The sequence below is a fragment of the Falco biarmicus genome, chromosome 1 (assembly GCF_023638135.1).
Source record: "Falco biarmicus isolate bFalBia1 chromosome 1, bFalBia1.pri, whole genome shotgun sequence".
NCBI classification, from domain to species: domain Eukaryota; kingdom Metazoa; phylum Chordata; class Aves; order Falconiformes; family Falconidae; genus Falco; species Falco biarmicus.
This window is the reverse complement of record NC_079288.1, coordinates 18,131,257-18,155,195: the sequence shown is the minus strand read 5'-3', so window position 1 is coordinate 18,155,195 and position 23,939 is coordinate 18,131,257. Positions and strand designations below refer to the sequence as shown.

The following is a 23,939-nucleotide window of genomic DNA, read 5'->3' as shown; positions in this document are numbered from 1 at the left end:
GCTTTGGCTTGATCCCACAGATTTGCAACAGCTGTTGGGAAGTGGAGCAGAGATCCCCTCTTTAAATGGATGATCAAATCCTCAGAGCGTGGAGTATGTTATTTCTATGTCATCCTCTTCAGGGCAGGAAAAACAGCTTTTAAAAGTTGCTGAGGCAGCACTCTGCCCTGCTGCCTGAACTATCATCCCATCATCCTGTGGTTTCAGAGCAAGTTATGATTTGTTTTGCACATCCCACACCCTGCCCACCACGGACTCCTTTGCAAGGTGTGCAGCTGTGCTGGTACTTGTACACGGGATGCCTTTTTTCTCCTGGGCTCCCCTTCCTGTGTGGACCACAACCATATGCTGAGTGGGACCAAGGAGGAACTCATCTCCTTTCCAGAACCTGTGCATGTGCAAATCTTCAGCATTTTACCCCAAGAAAGACTTAACTGGTGCAACAGTTTGCCACAAGACGGGTTAGGTCATCCTGGTGTCCGGAGGCTGTAGGTGGAGATCAGATGTCTTTGCTGGAAGTTGCAGTTCAGCTGTGAAATCATGGTGTGTTGTGGGAATCCCATGGTGAGCTATTTTACCCAAAAAGCCCAGCTAAAATGAACCAGCCCATTTCCTAGCTAGGTTCTGCTCTTTCAGGTCAGACCTGCAGTAAAGGGAACCATCAGGCTTCCTTCAGAACTGTCTGACAGGCTTTGGACAGCTGAGTCTGGCTGAAGAGAGCCAGAGCGGTGGGAATGGTGGTGGATCCTGGCACTCAGCCTGCAGCGCATGCGTTTCTTGTTCCCCATCAGCTTTCCTAGCACACAGCAGAATCATCAGACCAAAGTGCTCCCACTTGAAACAGCACATTCATGTACTTTTTGACGCAGACAGCAAAATTGGTATGGTTAGCGCATCAAGACCACTAATTCAATCCAATTCAAGCCTTTTATAACCGGCCTTAAAATGGCAACCCAGTTCCAGTTGTCTTACGTGCAGTGGTCATGTTACTTCGTTGGTGTTGTATGATGGGTTTCAGTGATAACCCAGGCAGGAAACACTGCAAATAGTAAGTGCTGCTCAGTGTGTATGAAGCTCTGACAGTTTTGCTGTGACCTGAGATGGTGAGTTGTGGTGTCTGGGAGCTGCAGCTTTTGCACAGATGTAAGGTAAAACCTTGCAATTTTGGTTGCTTGTTCTCATTCACCCAAGGTGTGACTGAGCATGACATGACACTCATTGGGTTCAAGTCTTGGAGCCCAGTGATGGATGCGTGCCCCCAGCAGCAGCAGATGTCACATTGACCTTTTTTGATGTTTTTTGACCCTTTCAAGACACACGTAGCTTCCTGCTTGTTTGAGGCTTTCTCCTGTGGACCCTCAATGATGAGTTAGAAGTGGCAACCCTCCATTTCATGGGGACAGAGTATCTGCATTGTAGGTTACCAGCCAAGAGCACTCCCTGCAGTTTGGATGGCTTACATATCCCGAGAAGAACCAGGGGCAGATGTTGGCAAGAGCTGCTTTGCCTGCTGGACCCCACAGACTGCCTGGAGCCAGCCATGTGCTGCTCCAGTGCTTCCAGCGAGTGAGTTGGGTTTGGTCTTACCTCCTTACCTGGGATGTCCCAGCGCCGTCCCTCTGAGCACAGCGAGTCGATGCAGCCTCTTGGCTCTGAAGCGCAGACCCTGCTGCTTCCCCAGCCAAGCAAAACTGCCATGACCTGCCGTAGTGCCCCAGGGGAGCTGCTGCCCTTATACAAAGGACTTGGCAAAATGAAGTGTAATGTAAGCAACTATTTAAATAGAACGATCCAATTGATAGTTGTAATTTCCTCATTGTTTGCAACACTCTCTTAAATGCCTGTGATCCTTACAAAGAGCTTTTCCACACCCTTTAAACTTCACAGAAATATATTTTACCTTCTGTGGTTTGATCGTACTTGTTGTGAGGGGGCTGGTTTGCATTTAGTATGATTCCTTTTTATTTTTCACGCCCAAGGCCATTTGGTTTGTGAATCGGCATTGTGAATGATGTGAGTAAGTCGGCTTGTCCCAAGAAATAAGTCTACTGGAAATTGAAGGCTGGTGGGCAGGACACAAAACCTTGCCTCTGTCTAGGTCCTGGCAGATAGAGGTTAATGAAGTCTTCCTAGATCAGTGGTGATGCTTTCCTTCAGAACAAAGAGCATTTTGCAAACACCCCCTTGCAAGCAGGCTGACTCCTGTCACTCATCCAGATACATCTTCTATAAAAAGGTGCTGGAAGAAACACTTAATACAGTGACATTAAAACCTGAATGTGGATGTGACTTTCCCTCAGCTAGATCTCTGGTGAGATCTGCACATCGCATCTCATTCCTGCCCTCATTGCCTCATCCCCGGATCATTCCCATCTCAGGAAATGGGATTGCCCCTATTCGGAAGTCAGGAATGGCGTGGCCTCTTTCTCTGGAAAAACACCCAGGTCCAGTTTCTACATGAGATACTGATGGAAGCAGCATCATGTTGTGTAAGGCTTTCTCCAGCTCTTGTGCTCGAAGCCTTGCTATTGCTGGGTGGGATTCTTGATGGGTCCCCTCCTCCCCTTCTCCCGTGGCTGGGTTTTATTCTCCAAGCCCATGCGAACTGTAAACACGCAGAGCTTGAGGGGCTTTGCAGAGCAGAGCTTGACGTTAGGGGAAGGTGGTGATTCATTTCCTTCCCCTCTGGCTCTCAGCTATGGTTTGGCTTTTCTGTAAGAGTTTGATAATTCACCACTGAACTGTTTAGGTTGAAGTGCTTGGAGAAATGTAAGGAAATGTGGTGATCACAGCAACTCCTCTGTGCACGGTGGGGAGACCAGCTCCTCCAGCCACAGCCAGCCCACACCTGCAGGCTGGGCCGTGCCAGCAGCTGTCGTCGTCTTATTCCTCCCCATCCCAGTGAGCTTCTGTACATGGGTTAAGCTCCAAATTATCCTGTGCCAGAAGCATATGCTTAGAAATGTCAAGCCAGGACCATGTGACACCCAGGGCACTCAGTCATTGGCATGGTGTGGAGCTGAGCTCGCTGCAAAATATAATGACCAGCAGACAGCAACATCTAGACCAGGACATCCAAAACGTGGTCACTGCAGCTTGCATGGCTTCTGCCCATTGCAGTACAGGGTAGATGTGCTGGGCTGTGTGGCCCCCAGGCTGATGTCAAACCCGTGAATCAGCTCCTGGGGACAAACCCGGGAAGCCCCAGTTGCAGAAGAATTGTGTTTCTGTGTGTTGGCCTTGTTTTCAGCGTGGCTGCGTCTTGGCAGGGATTGCTGGTTTGTTTAATGAATGTTGAGAAAGGAGGGGAGGAAACAGCCAGGGAAGCATTACAAATTGCTTCAGAGAAGTGGCATTAAAAGTATTTACGCTTACCACGTCTTCTAAACAAAGACCTCAAAGTATGGTAAATATTATCTTCATTTTACTTGCAAAGAGGCAAAGGCAGCAGGAGGAGAAGCTTTACCTGCACTCACAGGCAAGCCTGCAGCAGGTGTGAGACAAACAGTGGTCTCACCTGTGGTACCAAGGGGATGGTGTTGATGGTGTGGGTCTGTGAAGGTGCTGGAGGTCCAGACTGGCCCAGAAGCTCTGAAGGGATGCTCTCATGTGCCTTCACATGCATTGCTTGAAGCCCCAGCTCTGTTTTTCGCTTAGCTCTGACTTCTGGTCTGAAAGATGCTAATGCTCCAAAATCTTCCTTTTCACACCATGAAGTTCACCTTTCTCCTCTCCTTTCCCAATCTCTTTTATAGCTGAAGCTGTGGAACAAGTACAGAGTCTCCAACATTCCTTCCCTAATATTTATTGATGCCTCCACCGGGAAGGTGGTTTGCAGGAATGGCCTCCTGGTCATCCGAGACGACCCAGAAGGTAAGACTTGGAGTCCTGTGTGCCATACAGACATGGGCACACAGCCGCCTTTTCATTTCAGTTCATTCTGAATTGCTGTGGAGGGGGGAAAAAAACCCAAACAAACAACTATTGTCATACTTAACTAATAGAGGCACTGTATTATTTTCAGCATAAAATTTTCTGCATCATTCCTGCCAGATCTTGTGTTTTGGTTTTGCTTGTTGAAAAGAACAAAGATTTCCCCTCCAGGACTTTTGTCTGGAGTGCTAATGAGGAAAAAGTTAGACTAACTGAAAAACTAAGTTTGGATTTTTCCCCAATGGAGCCACATGGACAGACAGACTGAGAGTCCAGGCTTCCCGTACCTTGGGAGTAAAATCCTTCCAAAATACTGAGTGGGACTTTATCGCTGACATCACACTGTTAGGATAATGAATTCCCCATTTTTTACAAATGCAACAGAAGAATGCTGCCGTTCTTGGTTTCTGAGGTTTACTGTGCTGGGGGTTAATGTTAAATCCATCTTCTTCCAATTTGCAAAAACCAAATTGAGCAAAACATGTGCCCTTTACTTGTAGACCATGCAGACCTGTCATTCAACAGCTGTAGTCTGTCCATGCATGGCTTGTCGATTCTTCATGCAGCTGATACTGAGTGTGGTGACTGAGGCTTTAATTCAGGTGGCAGGAACTGTACAGCAAGTACACGTTGTGGCCTGAGCCATCTGTGATGTTTCCTCCTCTCTGGCTGAATACGTAAATTGATTGCTCGGGATGCTGGTAGCGGATGATTCAGGACACATGTTTGTGTGTACACACACATGCTTGCTTTGGGGTGCAGAGGGTTAGTGTAAGTTTAGTTTTATAAATATATATAAAAGTACATATAAACCCCATGTTTTTTATATATATAAGATTTTATAAATAAATATGTGCATATATATTTATAAATACATGGTTAGTATCAGTATAAGGCAAATAGTCGGATTGCATTCCTGAGCACATACCACCTTGCCCTCTGTTGTGAAAATAAATGTTGTTGATAAGGAAAAGATGCCTTATCAGTCACAAAACCAGAGCAGGCTTTGTCAAGCTGAAAGTGCTGCAACTCGGGCTCAGGTACAGCATACCTGTGAGAAGGAGGTGTCCCTGGCTGCGGAACAGAGCTCAGCTTCCTTGGCTCGGTGGTGCCAGCGGAGTTGCTCTGCATCCCCCTTGGGTGGGGATAAACCCCGGTGGGATTCCTCAGGTAGGACCCCCTGTATCTTCGCAGAAGGTGGGATGGTTTTTTTAGTGAAACATTTTGAAACTTGTAAAAGCTGTGTGTGCCTGTTGCTGGTTTGTGTCTTCTTTGCAACCCCATCCCGACCTCTCCCCAGGTCTGGAGTTCCCCTGGGGGCCAAAACCCTTCAGTGAAGTTGTTGCTGGGCCTCTGCTAAGGAACAATGGCCAGACACTAGACAGCAAGGCCCTGGAGGGTTCTCATGTTGGTGTCTATTTCTCTGCACACTGGGTGAGTAATTGGTGCTTTGCAGGGTAGTTGGAGTGAACTTGGGTACTCTGGGGGTCCCCCTGCAGCTCTTGCTGCAGAGCTCTGTGGGAGAGCACAGGCCAGTTGGTGTTGAAGCAGTTAAGATTCTCTGGTCATTCTGGAAGAAGCCACAGCGTTGCAGTGGCCTGTTATCCTCAACTAGCCCTTACAGAAGGGGAAGAGTGGTCAGATTTTAAAAATGGAAGAGATTTTGTTGGCAACTTATGGGCCATAAGCCCCAGTCATGTTCAGGGCTGCTGCTCAGCACACCAGCAAAAATGAGGTGACGTCTCTTTATCGTCACTAGGTCATCTGGACCTGCTGGGTATGGCCCTGGCCCTGTGGAGGAGACAATGTCCTTATGTATGTGTTGTGTTTTGCAGTGCCCACCATGCCGAAGCCTCACAAGGGTCCTGGTGGAGTCCTACCGGAAAATCAAGGAGGCAGGCCAGAAGTTTGAGATACTCTTTGTTAGTGCAGACAGGTAAGGAGGCACTAACACCCTGTGCAGACAGAGCTGGCTGCCCCCAAGCTGGGAAGCTGTGAGCATTGCTGGTTTGATTTGAGGAGGAAATCTGATTTGGGGTGGAGCAGGTTGGCTCTGGTATCAGCAGGGCCACCCAAGTCCTTTGCCCTCTGCCCAGCAGCAAAGTGCAAAGGGGGGCTGGCAAAGGCAGCAGTGGGGCAATAGTAGGCACTTGCTCTGGAGGAGCTCTGTATTTTGCTTTGCGGCTCCTGGGTCTGAGATCTGAAGGCTGCTCAAGCCGCTGCTGTTACCATGAGTTGACTTTCCTGTGCCCTGGAGTGTTTGAAATATTTTATTGGGAAAAAATGCATGACAAACCTCTTCTTGAGGGACTGGGGGCTTTAAATTTGGTCTGGCTCTCCCCAGGTTGTGTCTGCCAGCAGCCCGTACCAGTGGGCTTTGGTAGAAGGGATAAAGGGGTTTTCAGGCCAGGTTTTTAATGAGAAGAAGAAAGAGTGTGGCAGGCAGAGGGGCTGTACTCTGGATTCTATGCCCTGTTCCCCTTGCACAGGTCAGAGGACTCCTTCAAGCAGTATTTCAGTGAGATGCCCTGGGTAGCTGTGCCATATGCTGATGAGGCCAGACGGTCACGCCTGAATCGACTCTATGGCATACAAGGTAGGAAAGGCCACAGTGATGCACAGCTCCCCTTTCTCCTCCTCTTGCTGAATATTTGTAATGTCTCCTCTTGTTTAACTAAAACAAGAAAACAGCAAAGCAAAGCGCAGTGCCCCAGGCAGAGCAGCTTCATGTTTCTGCTCTCCACAAACTCACATTCCTACCACCTGCCAGGCAGGCTGTTAGTTGAAACAGGACTTCCATAAACAACCTAATTCTTCCTGGAAACTTGGAAGCTGTTTTTGGCTTGGATGTTTTTTGCCTAATTACTGATTTATTTATTTTGCTTTTTCTTGAAGGTTTAGATTTCATTTTCTTGCTGTTTTATGTAGCGCAAAGGCAGGCCATCGTTCTCTGCAGAGGCTGAGGAAGATGGCATCTGGTTTATGTTAGTGACATGAATTACAGAAGAGTGTGTGTTTGATGTAAACCATGGCTTTGCTTTTACTGTACAGGCCAGTGCCAGAATTCCAGCAGCCCCGGCTGCTCATAGAGACAGGGGAGAGACTCTGTCTGTCTGGGTGGCTTTAAAGAGTCACAAAGATGATAAAAGCTCACAGCAGCCCTCCTGGGGACTGGCACCTTGTTCCTGCAGGGGCCAGACTGCAGCATAGAGACATGCAAGGTGACTAGCTCATAAGGAGGTCTTATGTATGTACATATAGTTTCTCCCTGTGGTTAAAGGGTCTTGCTGCAGCGTGCCTGTTTCTCATCTGTTTCTGTCTGATGGCCGTCAGGTGGGTGCGGGCTGGCAGGCTGTTAACACAATCTGCAGGGAAGGAGGAGTGTTGCCGAAGGTGGCTGAGGGCTTGGGCAGAGTGGCAGGAGAAATAATCCCTCCTTGGGGTCCTCTCCAAACACCCCTTCTGGCATGAGTTCAGGTGCTGTCACTCAGCTCTGTTCCCTGACCTTAAACCAAGAACAACCATTTGCCTGCTTTAAATAGCCATCAGTTTGCTGCTTAATTACCTTCCCACGAGGCAGGAGCTTTCCAAATTCATCCGTCTTTTCCCCGGCCTGCTCACAGACCTCTCCAGTGCTGGTTTCGGCTGAGCACTGCAGGACTGCTGCCAGTTTCACTGGGACTTTTTGTAAATAAGGTGTCCAGACATGGATACTTGAGCAGCAGGCATGCTGTAGCCCGGGAAACGGTGACAACAGCTTTCCCTCTAACTCCAGCCACTGGTTCCTTAAATGTCTCTCGTCACTGTGTTCTGACCTGAAAATAAAAGTATTTGTTGTTCCCCTGCACCCTGACCCCTTCCTCTGCCAGGGTAGCTCCCATATTACCCCCTGCATTTCAGCTGCTCTCCCAGGGACACTGACCCTGGGATTTAGGCATGTTTGAGTGCAAACCCTTCTGCTTACCTATCATGGTTTTCCTGTAAAGTGGGAACTTCTCCACAAGGATGAACTGCGATCCCAAAGTCGTGTGGGAATGTGCAGGCAGGCTAATTTGCACCCTGCGCAGGAGGCGTTGCTGTCCCGCCTGCCTTCCCACCTGTGTGCCATGGGCTTTGCAAGGCTGGGCTGGGCTCTCTTTCCCCACCGTGCTCTGGGGTGGAGCAGCGTGCTGGGTCACCGGTAAACGAGGGAGAGGGCTGGAGGTGAACCCTTGTGCTGTTCCCAGGGACTCCAGGTTGTTGTTGACCCCTGTGCAGCCAGCGAATTGGAATCCTGTGTGCAGACTTTGAGGTTGCCTGCTTGTTTGCAGTCAGGCTTTTGCAGCAAGCTGCTGCACCAGCTGTAAGGAAGGCTTTCTGCAAAGAAAGCTCGTGTTGTGGTCTGAGCTCATCACCACTGGTGGTTATTCCACCTAAATGAAAAATCAGACCCATATAACCTCATCTGCCTTTCCCCAGATGCATGGCTCTGATGCTGCCAAGCATCTTCAAAGCCCCCTTTGGAGTTGCACCTATGCACCAGCAAAAGAAAGCACGTAGCCCACTCAGTGTCCAGGTTACCATCCTGGTGGTGCCTTGGATTGTGAGCACAGCATGCATATGGGGTGGTTTTTTCCACTGGTTTTTGTAAGGCCAGGAGCTGAAACAACAGAAGAGCTTGTCTTTCCTGACGGCTTTAAGTTTCTGTGGTGGAAAGCAGCAAGACAGTCAAATCTCTTGTTGTTTTAGTCCTGTGTTGGCCCCTACAGCATTCAAAAACTCAGTATAAAATGTAAGTTGAGTTATTGGTCTTTATTTGGGTTTACTTGAATGCCTCTATTCATAACGTATATGCAGTCACTGTGCTGCTGTACCGTACCCACCTATATTAAATTGCTTCTGGGTGCAGCACTATCTTGAGAAAGAGTCATGTTTGTGTTGTGGCTGCTTAGAAGTAATTCTGTTATGCAGGCAGCTCCCAGTCTGTGTGGTCCTGCCTTAGGTGAAATCCCCTGAGTTAGGTCTCCTGATGGAATGGGGAGCAGTGATGAATTTTGTGCTTAGATAGGAATCTCCCCTTGTTGTTCTGTATCTTACGAGACCTTTTGGGTTCCTGAATATTCGCTGTGGACTCCGTGGCATCTCTTTGGGATTTGCAGTCCCTTGGGGGAACTTCCAAAAACTGTTGTTTTCTCCGTACCCCAATGCTTTAGCCCAGACACTTGCAGGTCACTCCCACAGCCCAGCTACTGGGAGCAGCCTGTAAGTCACTGTTATGGGAAGCTTCTTCCGTAAGGTTTCTGGAGCTTTCTTCTGAAAGGCTGAAAGAGCAGCAGTAAAACCCACCACACAACCTGCGGTTGGTGTATTCTGAGTGTTTGCTTCATGTTGATTTTGATTACTCACCAAACAGACTTAATGCAGATGAGATTTCCATGTCAGATATAGGTTTTAATATGTAAATAGGTAGATGTGTTGCCAGGTTCTGTAATAAATCATTTGGCCCCTCTGTTTTCATAAAATGCTAGCCCCATGGGAACCAAATCCATTTTCTAATGCATAAAATCAAACTGAGCCTGTCTATGCTAATTCTTATCCAAGCTTATACAATATTCATTGTGGAGTGTCTGATCTGTGATTCTTCTTGATAAGTAAATTCTGGTGTTATAACTCAGGGAAATTACCAAAGCCCCCAAAAGGCACTAAAATAACAAATAGTGACTGGGATGAGCAGGGAGGGGGGCACCGAGGGGAAAGTATCGGGGTTAGCAGGTGTGAATTAGGTTAAGGATGGTTCCCCTGGTCCTGCTGGTCTGTCCCCCATGCAAAGAGAACGTGTTTGCTAGGGGAGCAGTAACTGGGTTCACCTGGGAAGACAAGGCTGATCCTATGGGATGCCACTGTGAGCCTGGTAAGGCTGTGTCCTAACCCCAGGGATGTGGGCAGGGATGTGCAGGAAGGAGCTGAGCAAGGCAGCGATGCTCAGCACCGGGAGCACATGGGTTGCTTCAGCTTTCACCGGGCAGGTCCAGAAAGGAAGCCAGAGCTTGGTGGCTGGTGAGAAACCTCTGGTGCAGGGTAAAAGGTGCAGGAATTGGCCTAGCATGTGTCACATACCTCCTAACAGATTGAAAACCCAGCCCCACGCTTTTTGATGTCTTACTTACATTTGCAGAACGTGCTAAACCCAGAATGAATTATCTTAAAGACTCCTTGTTTTCTTGAGTCTGTTTTGTATTCACAGTTGGAGGTTTTAGTGGCTGGATGCTTTGGGGTGTGTGTCCGCATATGCAAATCAGGTAAAGTCAGAATACTTTGAATAGTGGATGAAGTCCCTGATAGCTGTGGGATCGCACTCACAGATCTGTGTCTAAATTAGGCCCTTAATTTTTCCAGATCAGCAAAGCTTGTTTGAAATCTCTGTCTTGGTATATGCTGCATCGTTCAGGCTGAGTGGCGACAGGGTACCAAGCTGAACCCACATTCCTTGCCTGTCTCTCATGTATAAAGCAGGTCTGGAGAGGATGGAAAAACAGGCATGTGGGACAGGTTTGGGAATCACAAATGGATAAAGATCCAGATCATGCGGGATACTGATCACTGTGTGCCTTCTGTTGGCTTCAGTAGTACTTTGTGCCTTGGAGGGTAGAGCCAGAGTGAGATTTCCCAATTCCTTACAGTCTGTTTAACCCATCCCTGCCCTAGAGCTATTTTGAATACCAGCAGGTAATGAATAAGCCTTTTTGTGATACAAAATGGTTTTCTTGGCATACCCTTAGGATTTGCAAGCCCAGTTATTGGGCCGGTTCCTGCGCTGCTGCTCTTGCACCAGCCGGGTGCTCACAGCCCCAGTGAACCAGCAGGAATGCAAGGACCCTGCTGGGCTGGAATGAGGGGAATGCAGCCACTCGCCTGGACCTGCAGGCAGGCGTGGGACAGACAGATGGCCATGTATTTCCTAGAGACATGCCTTGAATTCAGAGGGCGTGTGAGTAACCCACTGTGGTACAAACATGGGAGCACAGTGCCAGGAGTTTGGCAAGGGCAAGCATGCTGGGTCCCCCCTGCTCAGAGAATGTCTCTGCAGGGTATTGCTAATGAATGAGCTTTAAAATGAGCTGTAGCATGAGGGCAGGAGGATCTGAGTTGCCTCGGTTTGCTGATCGTGGTTTGGGGGATGTTGCTGGGTGAAGCAGGAGGTGCTAGATAGTGAGCAGATTGAAGCCCAGGTGATGAGAAGCAGACAGCAGCACCTGGCACTAGCATTGGTCACTTCACTCATCACTTGGGACCTGATCCCAAACTGTCCCCTCTTCCTTCCTTGTGGGATGTTTCTTTGTCTCCTCAATGAGAGAGGAATGGTGTGCTTTCCAGATGAAGTCACCAACGTGAGCCACTCCTGTTGACTTGACCCAGACTGTTTTGTGGCAGCAAAGCCTCACCGGTGCATTATCAGATGGGATGGTCGCCAGCTGGTGTCCACCCTGCCCCACTGACAGCCCAGCCACATTAGAATAGGTGACTTGTGCTAAATCTCTGCTGCAAGTGTGTTTGCCTCCCTTACAGAGGCTTCTTCTTTATAACTGGCCTTTCCAGCCCCGTAGCTCAGGGCAGAATGCTGCTTTGTCCCAAGGGCCAGAACCTCATCCAGTGTCCCCCAGTCCCTGGTCCTGCCCAGTGCAACGATCCAGTAGACTCTGGACATTCTTGCACAGCTTCATTAGTCTCAGGAGGGATGTGTTGTGGCAGATTACTGTCCCTCTTCATATTGAGGGACATACTTAACTGATTATCTCTTGGTTTATTTATTTTTTCCCCCAAATGAAGCAAAATGCACATCTTCCTTCCTTTCCCAAGGGTCCAAATTGCAGAAGGAAATAACTCTGGACCTCCGTCCCGTGGGCAGGAGGCCGCCTGCTTGGTGCTGTGCCAGGGCTGGCAGAGGTGTGTTGTGCTGAGTAACGAGCATCTCCAGGCCCCAGGTGGGGAAACAAAGCTGATTTCATGCTTGAGATCCACAAGCCAGTACCAGTGTGCAAGCAAGTCTCCTCTTCCCCACATGCTGTTCCCTGACAGACCCAGACTTGCCTCCACCCCAGCCTCAGCACGGCAGTCTGCTGTGCTCCTTGAGGGTATCCCAGGGGGGCTGAGGGCAGGGTTGCTCTGCCACAGTAGTATTACTTGTAGCTGTAGTTCAGTCCTGCAGGATTTGGAAACTGGCAGCTGGGTGTGGAGGGCAGCCTCGACAGTAAGACCCCACACCACAGCCACTGCCAGTAAGGCGGGTGCCAGCTTCATTTGTGTGTGTTTTAGCCATGTGGCAAAGTCTGATTGGCATTAATTTATATGATCGGTATGATCCTGCTCCATCTCTGCTTGCAGAGGCGTAGGTATTGGCTTTTCCCAGGGGTGAGCCGTGCCCCTGCGCACTAAATCCCTGTGGTTAGTGCTGTGTGGCTGCCACTCAGCCCAGGGGCCTTTCCCCCACCGGCAGTGTTGGGTGCCTCACCAGGCTGGGGTGGTGTGAAACAGTGTCCGAAGCAGGTAATAATGCTCATGACTCACCAGACACATCCCTGTGCTCTGGAAATGGCTGGGCAATTGGCGCTGAGTGCTGGAGGGGTGCGGGGGTTCATGGGAGAGATTGTGGCTGCTAAAATATATTCTGGGAAGGAACACACCCTGCTTCCTGGCTGCCGTTGTCTGTGGTCCACCCTGCAAAAAGGTTTGCATGTGTTCCTGTGAACCGGGGACTGGGCTCTTCCAACGGCAGGCGCATCTCAGTGCTGGGGTGGTGGTGCCTGTGGGGCAGCGCTGCCCTGCCTCCTGCGCAGGGGGCATGTCTGTCTGGCAGTTTGCAAGAGGTTCTTGCAAGGAGGGTCCCTGTGTTGGTGGTGTTTGTATCTGGGAGCGCCAGATGGCAGTGACCCCTGCCTGCACTCGGGCAGGGAGAGGCAGGCAATGCCAGAGCCTGTCTCTCAGCTTCCTGCTCTGCCTGCTGAATTACAGCGCTCTGCTAGGACAGAAACAGGATCCAGGGGCCCCGATTCCTACACCGTGAGCGAGCTGTGGAGAGGTAGCATGCTCGCTGGGCTGCTGCCAGAGCTGGAGGCGATAGGAAAAGGCCTTTCTCCCCACGCCCTGTCGCTGGCTGATTTGCGCTTTGGCTGATCCCCCCTGTTTTTTTTCCGTTGCAGGCATCCCGACTCTCATCGTCCTGGACTCCAAGGGAGACGTGATCACGCGGCAGGGGCGGGTGGAGGTGCTGAACGATATTGAATGCCATGAGTTCCCCTGGCACCCCAAGCCCGTGCTGGAGCTGACAGACTCCAATGCTGTGCAGCTTAATGAGGGCCCCTGCCTCGTTCTCTTTGTAGGTATGGAGCATTGCTGCTTGGAAAGCAGAGCCTGTGCTTGGGATGGGGGCTGGGCTACCTGCCAGCTCGGCTAGAACTGGCCACGGGGCTGAGAACCTGCGTCTGGTGGTAACACTGCCTGTGGGAAGGGGCATCAGCCCATTCCATCACTGAGAGCAGTGCTATGCGCTCACGTGTCCGGAGAGGCCGTAGGGAGAGAGAGGTCCCTGTGGAGTCCCCCAAAGGATTTAAGGGGGCTGACAGACTTGAAGCCTTGTCCGTACCAGAGAAATGGGCTCCTGTGGGTCGCAGAGGTTTACCAGAGCCTGCCTGTGCCCACACGTCTCCCACCCAGCGACTTGAGGGCTACAATGGCGTAACAATTTGCAGTGGAGAGGAGCTATTGTATCAAAGATGCTTTAGTGGCAGCTGTGGAGAGGAATGCTGATCGTGCTGGGAAGTACGAGAAATACACTGTCATGGCCAGTGGTGGTGGAGACGGGAAAAGCTTTCTAGAGCAGGGACTTCAGGCACACGTGATATTCCAGAGGAGGCAGAGGAAGCATCTCTGGGAGAGATTACAGCTCTGTGCTGGAAACGGCAGCTCAGGGCTTGAATCCCTAGGCTGAGCAGGGCTGTGGCCGTCAGAGAAATCTCTTTAGCGCTCAGCTTGTCTGTGGGTATTCCCCTGTGGGGCACTGGCTGCAGGACAGGGCAGGCTTTTCCCCAAAATTCCTGTCCCTCTTCCATTGCTAACCCACATGGGAAGCTCCCTGCTGTTGGAAAGAGGCCTAGAGCTCATCTGAAGCACAGCTGGCTTGTTCCTCTTTGCTTCCCTGCCAGCAATGGATGGACAGTTAAATCAGGCGAGGGCCATAGCCAGGATGAGCTGCATTGCAGGCTGAGCCCCTGGCGGGTGGCAGAGGGGTGTGCACAGCATCCAGGGGAGCGAGCCGAGGGGTCCTGGGCTCTTGGGGGGAGTGCGGCTGTTCCATGAGTGCTCTGTGGAGCTGTGGTGGGAGTTGACTGAAGAAGCCCTTCATGCCCCGAGCCTGCTGGTGTTGTGTAGGGGGCCTGGGCCAGGGCAGGGCTCATGGCCTGCTTCCTCACATGTCCTTTGTGAGCAGCACACCCTTCTCTGCAGCACTGATAACATGGCTCTCACTCTCTTCCTTTCTTCCCTTTCAGATTTCCTTTTGACCCTGATTATTTATTCAGCAGAGCCCAGCAGGGGATGTGAGCGCAGAGCCAAAAATGCTCTCCTCACGCGGGGAGGACTGGCTGGCCACACCAAGCATGATTGATAGGGGCTGGCGCTGCAGGCCTCTGGAAAGAGTTATTTTTATCTTGCTCCGAGCAAAGTTTGTCTATCACCTTGCTGCAAACAGCTCGTCAGGAGAGCGCTGTTGGGCTGGCAGCGGGGGCTCTCACTCACACTTGAGGGGATGCGTGGCCTCGGTGAAACCTGCTGGTGATATGCTGGAGCAGAGGTGAAGCTGGTGCTGCAGGCACTGGGGATGAGGGCTCCTGGCCAGCCTGTGTCCTGCTGGGAGACACACCCCCAGCAGACTGGTGTCTGTGCTGCATGGGCAGCAATGCCCCCAGGAGAGGGTAGGTGCAGGAGATGGCAGGCTTAGCCAGTGCTAGTTGTGAATAAATCCCAACCGGTCTACATCCTTCCCGGGAGAGCTTAGGGCTGGGTTAGCCAGAGTGTGCAGGGCTGCCTGGAGTGCTGCCAGCAGCGGCTGTTTGTGTAAGAATCAATCCCTGCAGACACCCCACAACTCTATGTATTTATCACCGTCATGCACGCAGGACAGACCCTGAAATCCAGCGTGCAGTGTCTCTGGCATTGCCTGCTTTGCTTGGAGAAGCCAGAGAGGAGGACAGGGACGAGTGGAGCAAGGGCAGAGAGCGCTTCAGGCATGGGCATTGCCAGTCCCAGCTGGGGGCTGGACCAGCTGTGTCAGGTGGTTACATAGGGGACCACGAGAGCTGCACAAGCTGGGAGACCAGGGGCCTCTTTTCTGCTGCCTTACTTATTTTTTTTTTTTTTAAATGCTAAAAGTTGTCCCTGAATTGAAATCATTTCATCTCGATGCTGTTCAAGGACGCAGTCTCTCCTCTTTCCAGCTCAGTATTTGAACTTCAGTGGTGGCTGGTGTTTGATTGATGTTGCCATCTCTTTCTACTCTACCTCTGTCAAATCAAAGCTGCCTTCACAGTGCTGCTGCCGCAGAGACTCAAGCAGAAAAGCTGCTGAGCAGCCGTCCCGAGGCGGAGGGATGGTGGGTGGCGGGCAGGGGTGGCAGGCAGCCTCAGATCAGTGCATTTGTTTGGTCTTCAAAACATGCTGATGCTTCTCAAACTGCAAAGCAGCTTTTTTGCGCCTGTTTGTCCCTGTGCTTCAGCAACGGCACCAGGGAGTGAGCAGTGAAGTATTTGGGGAGCAGGAGCTGCTCTTCTGTTACATGTTTCCCTGTCTCACATAAAAAGCACATTTCAGCTGCTCCCTAATTGCTACAGAGCCGTGGGGCTTTGAAGTTTGTGCTGCACATCCAGGCTCTGGTTTCCTGCGTGGTGGTGCTGTGGGATAGAGCTGCCAGCGCCCGGCCGGTTTTCATCCGTTTGATCCTAACCTCCTTTTTGCCTTGCCTCTTTTGTTTTGTCTCCCCACCTCTGTGCCCTGCAGATTCAGAGGATGATGGAGAGTCGGAGGCAGCGAAACAACTGATTCAACCCATAGCTGAAAAAATCATTGCCAAGTACAAAGCCAAAGAAGAGGAGGCACCATTGCTCTTCTTTGTGGCAGGCGAGGTAAGCAAGAGGAGAGCGCAGAGCTGTGTCTTTGTACGAGGACTGAGCTGGGCTGGGTACTGCTGTCACCATTGTTCAGATGGGTAAACTGAGGCACTGAGCTACTGCAGCTAGTCAGGGACCATGGAGCAAACCCAGACCCGAGTCCTGGCTCAGTCCCCCGCTCTCATTGCTGGATATTACTTCTGGCAAAGGGGTCCCAGCCACGTTTGCTCAGAGGTGGAAAAGCTTGACAGCGAGTGTGGGAGCTGTTGGGGATGGGCAGAGCGGGGGTGGGGGAGGTGGGAGAGAGCAGGATCTGCCGAGCTGGGGCTGCCAGCCCCATGCTGCCCTGCCTGCTGCCCCCACAAACCCTGAGAGGCTGTGCAGGTAGGAAAGCTGGCTGGGCAGGGGGAAAGGAGCCAGGGTTTGGGTTTCAGCCTGGCCCAGCTGGTGCTGCCCTCACTCAGGTGCTGCTGCCTTCCTTCCCATGCTGGGAAGAGGGCAGGTACTGGTGCTCCAGCCTCTTCCCTAAGGGGTGCCTGCAAGAGGCAGCCCGATACTGCTGGCTGGGGTGATGCCAGACAAAACTGCCCCTGGGAGAGGGCAGGAGCTGCTGGGGGGGCAGCAGGGTGGCACGGGGCTGTGTGTTCCCCCTGCTGGCTGCAGCATGGGCATCCCAGCTCCGCTCTGCCCTGCCCTGGGTCTTGGCAGGGACATGTCACTGCTTGCCTGTTGCCCTGTGAAACGAGGGTTGTTTCCTGAGCTGGCCACACTGTTGGTGGCTGGGATGGTATTTAGGGCATGTGCAGGCTGTGGTGCTCAGAGCCAGGGATCTGCTGGAGAAAATGGGGAACGGGGCTTCAGGTGCTTTGCGCTGCTGCTGGCTTGCAAATGAGGAAGGTTTTGTATAAGGGTCAAAAAAGCTGCCAGCCCCTCCCCAGGCCTGCAGTTCTTCTCCCAAGGCGCTGCTCAGGGCCTGGGCAGGTGACAGCCACTGCATGGCCGTGCGCCTGCTCTGTCCCTGCACGCTCACGTCACAGCCGCAGTGTGCCGTGAGTGGGGCCCTCCGGAGCCGCCCTGCGCACAAAAGGGTCCCCACCACCGCACCCTGGCCCCCCTTGCCAGGCAAGCCCCCCTCCACTGCCTCCCGCAGCCCAGTCGGCCCCCTCTGGGCAGGCGCTCCTGCTCCCACCGCTGTAACGGGTCTCTGAGCATCCCAGCTCAGCCCCATGCCCCTGAATAAGCTCCTTGTTGGAAAGGCTATTTTGGGAGGGTCCAGGACCTGCCCCCCCTCCCCCAGAGCCTGCGAAGCGTTTTTCTCCCGCTTGCCGGCTGTAGCTGAAACATTGCTGCTATTCATCCAGCTGCCGACGTCCCTGCGGCGGCCAGGCTGAAGAATGGGGAGCGTCCAGCACGTCCCATTCATCCGTCACCTCAATAGCCGGGAGCACTGGCCTCGGGTCTCCGCCAGCCCCCGTGCACAAAGCAGCCCAGCCACGGCTGGAGCAGGCGCCTCCCATTCCTCTCCCAGCACCGTCTAGGCTGGTTTTGCATTGATTAAAAATGTTCTTTGGTCCCTTTGCGGTGATCAGCTAAAGGATGAGGCATCCCAACACCTGTGCCGGGAGGTGGGAAGGGTGGAGGGTGGCGGGTGGCTGAGCACCCCAGCCCTGAGGTGGTGGGCCCAGCCCCGCTCACCCTTCCCTGCCACGTGGTCCGACTGCGCCAGAAACCCCTGCAATGGAAGGGGAGGCGCGACAGGAGTTACCCTGCCAGCCGCCGCCGTCACATGCTGTGCAGCCACCAGCCGCTAACCAGATTGATTGATTTCTGTTACTGCCCTTGGAAAGGGCCACAGAGGAACACCCGGTTTCAGATGCCACGTGTGGTCAGCTTGGCCGAGAGTGGGAAGTGAATTGCCCCAGCGCTGGCTTTTTTGCATTGCAAAGCGTTGGCGGAGACAAATTCTTCCCTCTGCCCAGAGCTGTGCTGTGCTGAAGGGAGGGCAGCCTGCGCCTGCTGCTCAGCACCCCTGTGGCTGTTTGCCTGCCCTCAGACACTTGGATGTGCCGGTGGGGTCTCAGCGTTGGCTCAAAGCACAGCTCTTCATCCCATCCGTTTCCTGGTTTGCTCCAGGCTTGCACCCGGGTCCCTTTGGCATCCACCCCTGGTGAGCAGTGAGGCCGTGGCTGTGTTGGCAGGCTGCTGGCAAGTCCCCACGTTCAGCACTTGTTCCCAGCTCCTGAGCTGCGGATGCCAAAATCACTCCTGCCCTAGAGGATCGGGGTGGCCTGGGGCAGTGGGTCAGCCTGGAGGTGCTGGGAACTGTTGTTCCTTTTGTGGAAAGGGTTGGAGGAGCGCCCGGTCCCATCCCAGCTTGGGATAAATCAGCCTGGTTTGGTTTTGACACAAACGATGGGCAGAGCAGGCAGCAAGGTGGGTGCTGCCTGCTACGCTTGTGGTCCTGCGGTGCTGGTGCAAGGCCCGGTGCAAGGCCCAGTGCCTTGGGAGATGCTTCCAGGCTGGACCACGGGTGAGGAAGCAGCAAACTGGTCCTGGTGTGCTGGCTGGGCCAGTGACTTCTCTCTCCCTCTTGGTTTGGCCTCCAGGACGACATGACCGACTCCCTGCGGGATTACACCAACCTGCCGGAGGCTGCGCCCCTGCTCACCATCCTGGACATGTCAGCCCGAGCCAAGTACGTGATGGATGTGGAGGAGATCACACCTGAAATCGTGGAAGCCTTTGTCAGCGACTTTCTAGCAGACAAGCTAAAGCCCGAGCCCATCTAAGGGGGCTTTTGCGCCAACAGACATTATTTAAAACTAGGTCTCTCTTCCGCCGCTTGTGGATTCTCCAGCGTGTCCTCACGCCCAACCCAGTATCCAACCTTCTTGTGGTGCCTTGTTTTACGCAGTGGATCCTTCTCCTAAGCAAACTCCTTGAGATGCACTTTCAGCAGGGAGTTGTTGGCGTTTGGAGACTTCGCTTGTGCTTCATGGTGGTATATTCTCTAATAACCAGGCCAGAACTGTTACCGTATCGTTACTTTATACACGACACTAGCTAGCAGGCAAATCTTTTTGCATGGTGTTCTTCCCAGCGTATGCATCAGGCAGTGGATGGGGTTCTTGGGGCTCTTTTCTTTTCCTTCTCCCCCTTCTTTTCTTTCCTACCACCCCTGCTGACTAAGTGACTTTAAGGAAGCAATAAGGAAACTGTCCACTTCACCCCTGGCCCATCCTTCTTTCCCACGCAAGTGCCCTGACAAGGCCAAGACAAAGTCTTAACTGCTGACAACCTCTGAAAGACCACGGCGCAGCCAAGCTCTTCCTCCTGGGGGTGAGACCTTTCCGGGTGGGTTTCCCACCTCCCACCCCAAGCACCGACAGCCTTAGGCAGCGCTGGCTGTGTGTGCCAGGGTCCATCCACCTGGGACAGGTGGGTATTCCCTCATTCCCTCCCTCTCTGAGCCAGGAGGAGGACCACCACCAGGCTGCCCTCACCTCTCTCCTCTCTCCCTTGTGCTCTCCCCATCCCCTCTCACCCCTCTCTCTGGTATGAATTGTCTTCTCCCCTCTATGTTAGTTGATTGAGCTGTTTTTTGTAGGTGTGTCCCAAACCTAACATTAATGGTGCTGTTCTTTAAAAAATAACCAAAAAAAAAAAAAAAAACCCCAACAAAAAAAATAATCCCTTCCTCACCCAAGCAGCACAGCTGAGCCCCTGAAAAGTGACATTGTAAAAACTGTACATGGTGATTGGAACTTTGTAATAAAACTGTTATAATAACCTTGTCCCTGGAGGTGCCGGTTGCCGCGTCCCGCTGTTGGGGAGAGGGAGCCCAGCTGGGACCCGTGTGGAAGAGGAGCCCCTCAGCCAGCCCCCGTGGGTAGGTGTTTGTGCCGGCAGCTCCCAGCGCTGCGGCGGCTGAGCTGGGATCGCATGGTGTAGCACAGACTTGCCTGTGGCTGGCTCGTCCTGGGGCCGGGGGGTTGGTGCCCCGTGCGGTGCCGCTCCCCCAGCCAGTGGGCTGCTGCAGGATGGCGGCAGCGTTGGGAGCTGTGGCTTGCTGCACCTCCCTGGGCACTGGGCTGCAAGAAATCTACCCTAAATCAACCCTAAATCAACTCTTAGCCCCTTTACTGGAGATTTTTGAGGAAATCAACTTTTCAGTGAGTTAGTTACCCTCTGCTGCAGGGTTAAGGGCTCTGGCAGTGAGCAGGAGCGGACTTCAGCCGGTGGAGGAGGATGAGCAGTTGCCTCCACCATCACCAGGCACGTGCGCTGCCTGTGCTTAGTGGGTGCCTGCTGGTTTGGGGGCAATTGCAACGGGTGTGGGTTTGACAAACTGGGGGGATCTGTAGCATTTGGTCATGCAGCAGCAGCTGAGAGGGAGAACGTGTTTCCACTCTGGATGTTGTGATTCAGGCTCCCAGCAACGCGGTGGGCTCAGCACCGTCACAAACGCTCTGGTAGATGCTCTGTAGGAACTGGAGCAAAGCAGCAATTTTCTGCCTGAGAACTGGGTCATTCTGGGTCAATTTGATGAGACTGGGGCTGGAACTGGCCTCTGGAGATGGAACTGCTTGGCAGGAGTGATTTCAGGCTTGAGGTAATGTGCTGTCTGACTGCACAGTACGCCCCCAGCCTGGGCAGCGTGGTGTGCGGCTGAGATGGGGGGGCTTAGGCATGGAAGAGGCTGAACCTCCATCTCTGGGTATTTCTGCAGCAGACAATATAACAGATTTCAGTGTAGTAACATAAAACTGGAGCCAGCAGAGTGGGCTGGCAGTAAGTTGCTGGTTGTGTGACTGGCAACCAGCACAGAGGAGGCATTTTTAAATGCACAGCAAGGCGGGTGGCAGGCAGCATAGCTGCAGGACATGCAGCTGCCAGCAATGCGGAGAGCATTGTGCAGCCTGGGTGGGAGCCTCCAGCGTGACCAGGGCTGTGTGGTGCGTCCCAGTCCCACGGAGGTGGGCTGTTGCAAGCAGAGCTGTTACCCTCAGGAAGGAGCAGGCAGGCCTAGCGGTCTCCTTCCCTGGGGCCCAGCGCCCCTCAGATGGACAGCAGTGCCCACAGCTCCTTTTCCACGCTTCCCCTCGTCATTCATAACTCATCTGTGCCAAGACCCAGCTGCCGGAGCGAGAGGTGCTAAGGTGGCTGCACAGGGACAGACCCTTCCACCTCCTGGCAGCAGCAGAGTCACAAATGCCAGAGCTCAGAGACGCTGGGGCCAGCCCGGTGTGCAGCAGGCACCTGCAGCAGGGTTGGTTTGCTGCTCTCATCGCTGGTTAGAGCACAGGGTTTGGGTAAGCAAACCTTGCTTTGGCCTTTCTGACCCCAAAACCACTAGCAGCGGCCACGCCACACAGCCCCTGTGCTGCCAGAGGAAGGACACATGCTGTCAGCAGCACCCTGGCTGGGCCAGCGGAAACACTGCTGCAGCAGCTGCACCCTGACCCCACAGCGAGGTATCCAAGGCCTCCCCAGATCTGCTGGGTGAGAGAGTGAGAAAAGCCAGGCAGCAGGAACGGCTGCGGGAGAGGCGAGCGCTCTCACCCGCTGGCTTTTCCTTTCTCACTAGCATCACCGTGCGGCCAGAGCCCCCCCGCAGGCTGGCCTGGGAGTCACTCACCGAGGCACAGCTCCAGCACCATCAAGAGTTGTTTGATACTCATTTAATGCAAACCAAACAGCCCGAGCTGCTGTTTTATTAACTCTACAGCATGCCAAGGGGACGAGATGCTTCTTCAGCACCCAAACCTCAGCAGTTTAGCCCACTACAGGGAACTTCTGCCTCTCATCTTCCTGCTTGTGCCTCCACTGCAACTGCCTCTTCCCCTCAAACAGCACAATGCCAGCAGCAATAGCGGAATTCAAGCTGTCCATGCCTGGCACCACGGGAATGACCAGTCTCTTCCCCCCTGTGCTGGCAGCGAGGTGAATTGCATCTGGACTCAGACCGTGGGTCTCTCCGCCAATCACCACGGCCACTGGAGTCTGCGTCCAGTTCTCGTAGTAATACTGTGCAGCCACCTCTGGGATGCAGACATCTGCTGTTCCCTCCTCATCCTTGGGTTTGGATTTCACAGGAACCTTTGGGTTGTGGGGAGCAGAGCCATCCCTGCCAGCTCCTCTCGGCGTAGGCATGGCCTTGGCCTGAGCGCTTGGGTCTTTGTTGTCAGCCACGCAGACCCGGATACCGGCAGGAAGGTTTTTGGGAACAAATTCCCAGTCCAGGTTGGCAATGACAGGCAGACGGAAGTGAGCCCCCATGCCCGCACGGAGAACCTTTGGCTCCCACGGATCCACACAGCCTGAAATGGAAGGGGGGAAAACAGTGACAATGCAGCAGCCCCCACACAAAGATGGGATTCACAGTCGCTGTTCCTGCACCCAGTCATGGCTGTGACGGGCACTGCTTACACACTCATGGGAACAACATCTTCAAGAACCTCTTACTCCCTGCCTTACCCCCAAATTACTGAAACTAAACTGTTTTTTCCCCAGGGAAAGGCTGTTACCTTTGGTGAGCAGCACTTTCTCACAGCCCGCTCCTGCTGCAGATCTCAGAATGGTTCCCAGGTTTCCCGGATCTCGGATATTGTCACAGATGAGGAGCAGTGGCAAGGAGCTGGTTAGCTGAGCGACAGGGTAAGACATCTTGGCGTGGTCAGGCTTGGAAAAGACCCCTGAGGAGACAAAGTGCTGACAGGCTTCTGCCTAACACACCCCAAGGAGAGAGCTCTCTCTGATTTAGTTGGCCCAAATCTCACTAAAGATGTGCTGCCGAAAGCACCTCTTAAAAGAAGTTTGAGAAGAGTTTGTCGCTTTACAAGGAGAACTATCTCCCAGCAGAGCCGGAGCAACGTGCTATTAAAAATGAGCATTAGCACCTTCAATGCACTCTAGAAGCCACTTTCACAGTTACTGCAGCAGGACGAATAAAAGGGAATTCTCTCAAATTAGACCCCTTGACACACTGCCAGAACATCTAGGGGAAGGTTATAGAGTCGTTATCTGCTTACGAAGTGTGAAATAGGTTTCCCTTTGAGCAGCGCTGTGACTGCTCTCAAGGCAGCTTACCTATCAGCCCCTGAGGAGTTACGAGGTCAGACCAGCTCTTAATATCTTCAAATTTCACTTTAATTAAGTTGGCTCCTTTCAGCTTTGCCTGGGGCAGCTCGTTCAGCTGCCCCACAGTGCTGAAGAAGAGAGACTGCAGCACAGCTCCTGCCTCCAGGGCGTCCCTGATCAGCCTGTGACCCTCCAGCAGGACCTTCCCGTGGCGGTCCCGAAACTTCTTCGACTTGGCGATGGTCACCACTTTTCTGTGGAGAAATTAACGGAGAGAAAACAGCCGTGACGCCAACAAGGCCTTCGGCCTGACGGCGGCCAGCCCCCAGGCCTTCCCTCGGCACGCCCGGGTGCCCGCAGCGCGGCTGGCGGGGCCGGTTCCGGTACCAGCCTCAGCCCAGCCCCCCAAATGCTGGAATTTGCCCCCAACTCTGCAGCTGTGGCAGCGGGCGGCTCTGCGGGGGTCTCAGCGCGGGGCAGCCCCCCGGGCCCGTGCCCAGCCCCCCCCGCGGCGGTGCCCAGCCTCACCCCAGCCTCCTGTCACCGACCGCCGCCTTCTCGTACCACAGCCCCGGCCCGGCCGCGCTCCGCTCCACCGCTGGCGGCGGCGGGGGGGGCCGCGCCCCGGGGCTCCGCTGCACCTCGGCCGCCTCGGCCCGCTCCTTCTGCGGCGGCAGCACCCGCACGGGGCTCCGCCGCAGCGCCCGCACCCCGCGCCGCGCCCCCCCCGCCTCCCCCGGGCCGCCGGGCCGCGGCAGCCAGCGGCACAGCCGCCCCAGCGCCGCCATC

At 53.3% G+C, this 23,939-nt stretch overlaps 2 protein-coding genes across 4 annotated transcripts in view; one reads left to right on the top strand and one right to left on the bottom strand.

The window, feature by feature from the left end:
- Positions 1 to 19,864, top strand: part of NXN (nucleoredoxin) — a 54,054-nt gene extending 34,190 nt beyond the window's left edge. For both annotated transcript variants that reach the window (XM_056330279.1, XM_056330289.1), the window contains exons 2-8: positions 3,756 to 3,873; positions 5,234 to 5,367; positions 5,769 to 5,869; positions 6,423 to 6,529; positions 13,110 to 13,289; positions 15,961 to 16,085; positions 18,677 to 19,864. In XM_056330279.1, coding sequence (XP_056186254.1) covers positions 3,756 to 3,873; positions 5,234 to 5,367; positions 5,769 to 5,869; positions 6,423 to 6,529; positions 13,110 to 13,289; positions 15,961 to 16,085; positions 18,677 to 18,859 — 948 coding nt within the window. In that variant the 3' untranslated portion in view covers positions 18,860 to 19,864. The remainder of the gene's footprint in view (positions 1 to 3,755; positions 3,874 to 5,233; positions 5,368 to 5,768; positions 5,870 to 6,422; positions 6,530 to 13,109; positions 13,290 to 15,960; positions 16,086 to 18,676) is intronic.
- Positions 19,865 to 21,750: 1,886 nt separating this feature from the next.
- MRM3 (mitochondrial rRNA methyltransferase 3) lies at positions 21,751 to 23,938 on the bottom strand. Of its 2 annotated transcripts, none has more exons than XM_056330244.1 (4): positions 23,679 to 23,938; positions 23,160 to 23,404; positions 22,598 to 22,765; positions 21,751 to 22,390 (listed from the first exon to the last, which is right to left on the bottom strand). In XM_056330244.1, exons 1-4 carry the CDS (start codon positions 23,936 to 23,938, stop codon positions 21,846 to 21,848), a joined length of 1,218 nt encoding a protein of 405 aa, XP_056186219.1. In that variant the 3' UTR covers positions 21,751 to 21,845. The 2 variants fall into 2 exon arrangements, with proteins under 2 accessions (XP_056186219.1, XP_056186228.1); XM_056330253.1 differs by having other exon boundaries at positions 23,715 to 23,850.
- Between the last annotated feature and the right edge of the window lies 1 nt (position 23,939).

Excerpts from the sequence above, each read along its gene's own strand:
- MRM3 (XM_056330244.1), bottom strand. The coding sequence starts at position 23,938 with ATGGCGGCGCTGGGGCGGCTGTGCCGCTGGCTGCCGCGGCCCGGCGGC. Across the intron at positions 23,405-23,678 it reads GTCGGTGACAGGAGGCTGGG|AAAAGTGGTGACCATCGCCA; the intron begins GTGAGGCTGGGC and ends ATTTCTCCACAG. Across the intron at positions 22,391-22,597 it reads GAAAGTGCTGCTCACCAAAG|GCTGTGTGGATCCGTGGGAG; the intron begins GTAACAGCCTTT and ends CTTCCATTTCAG.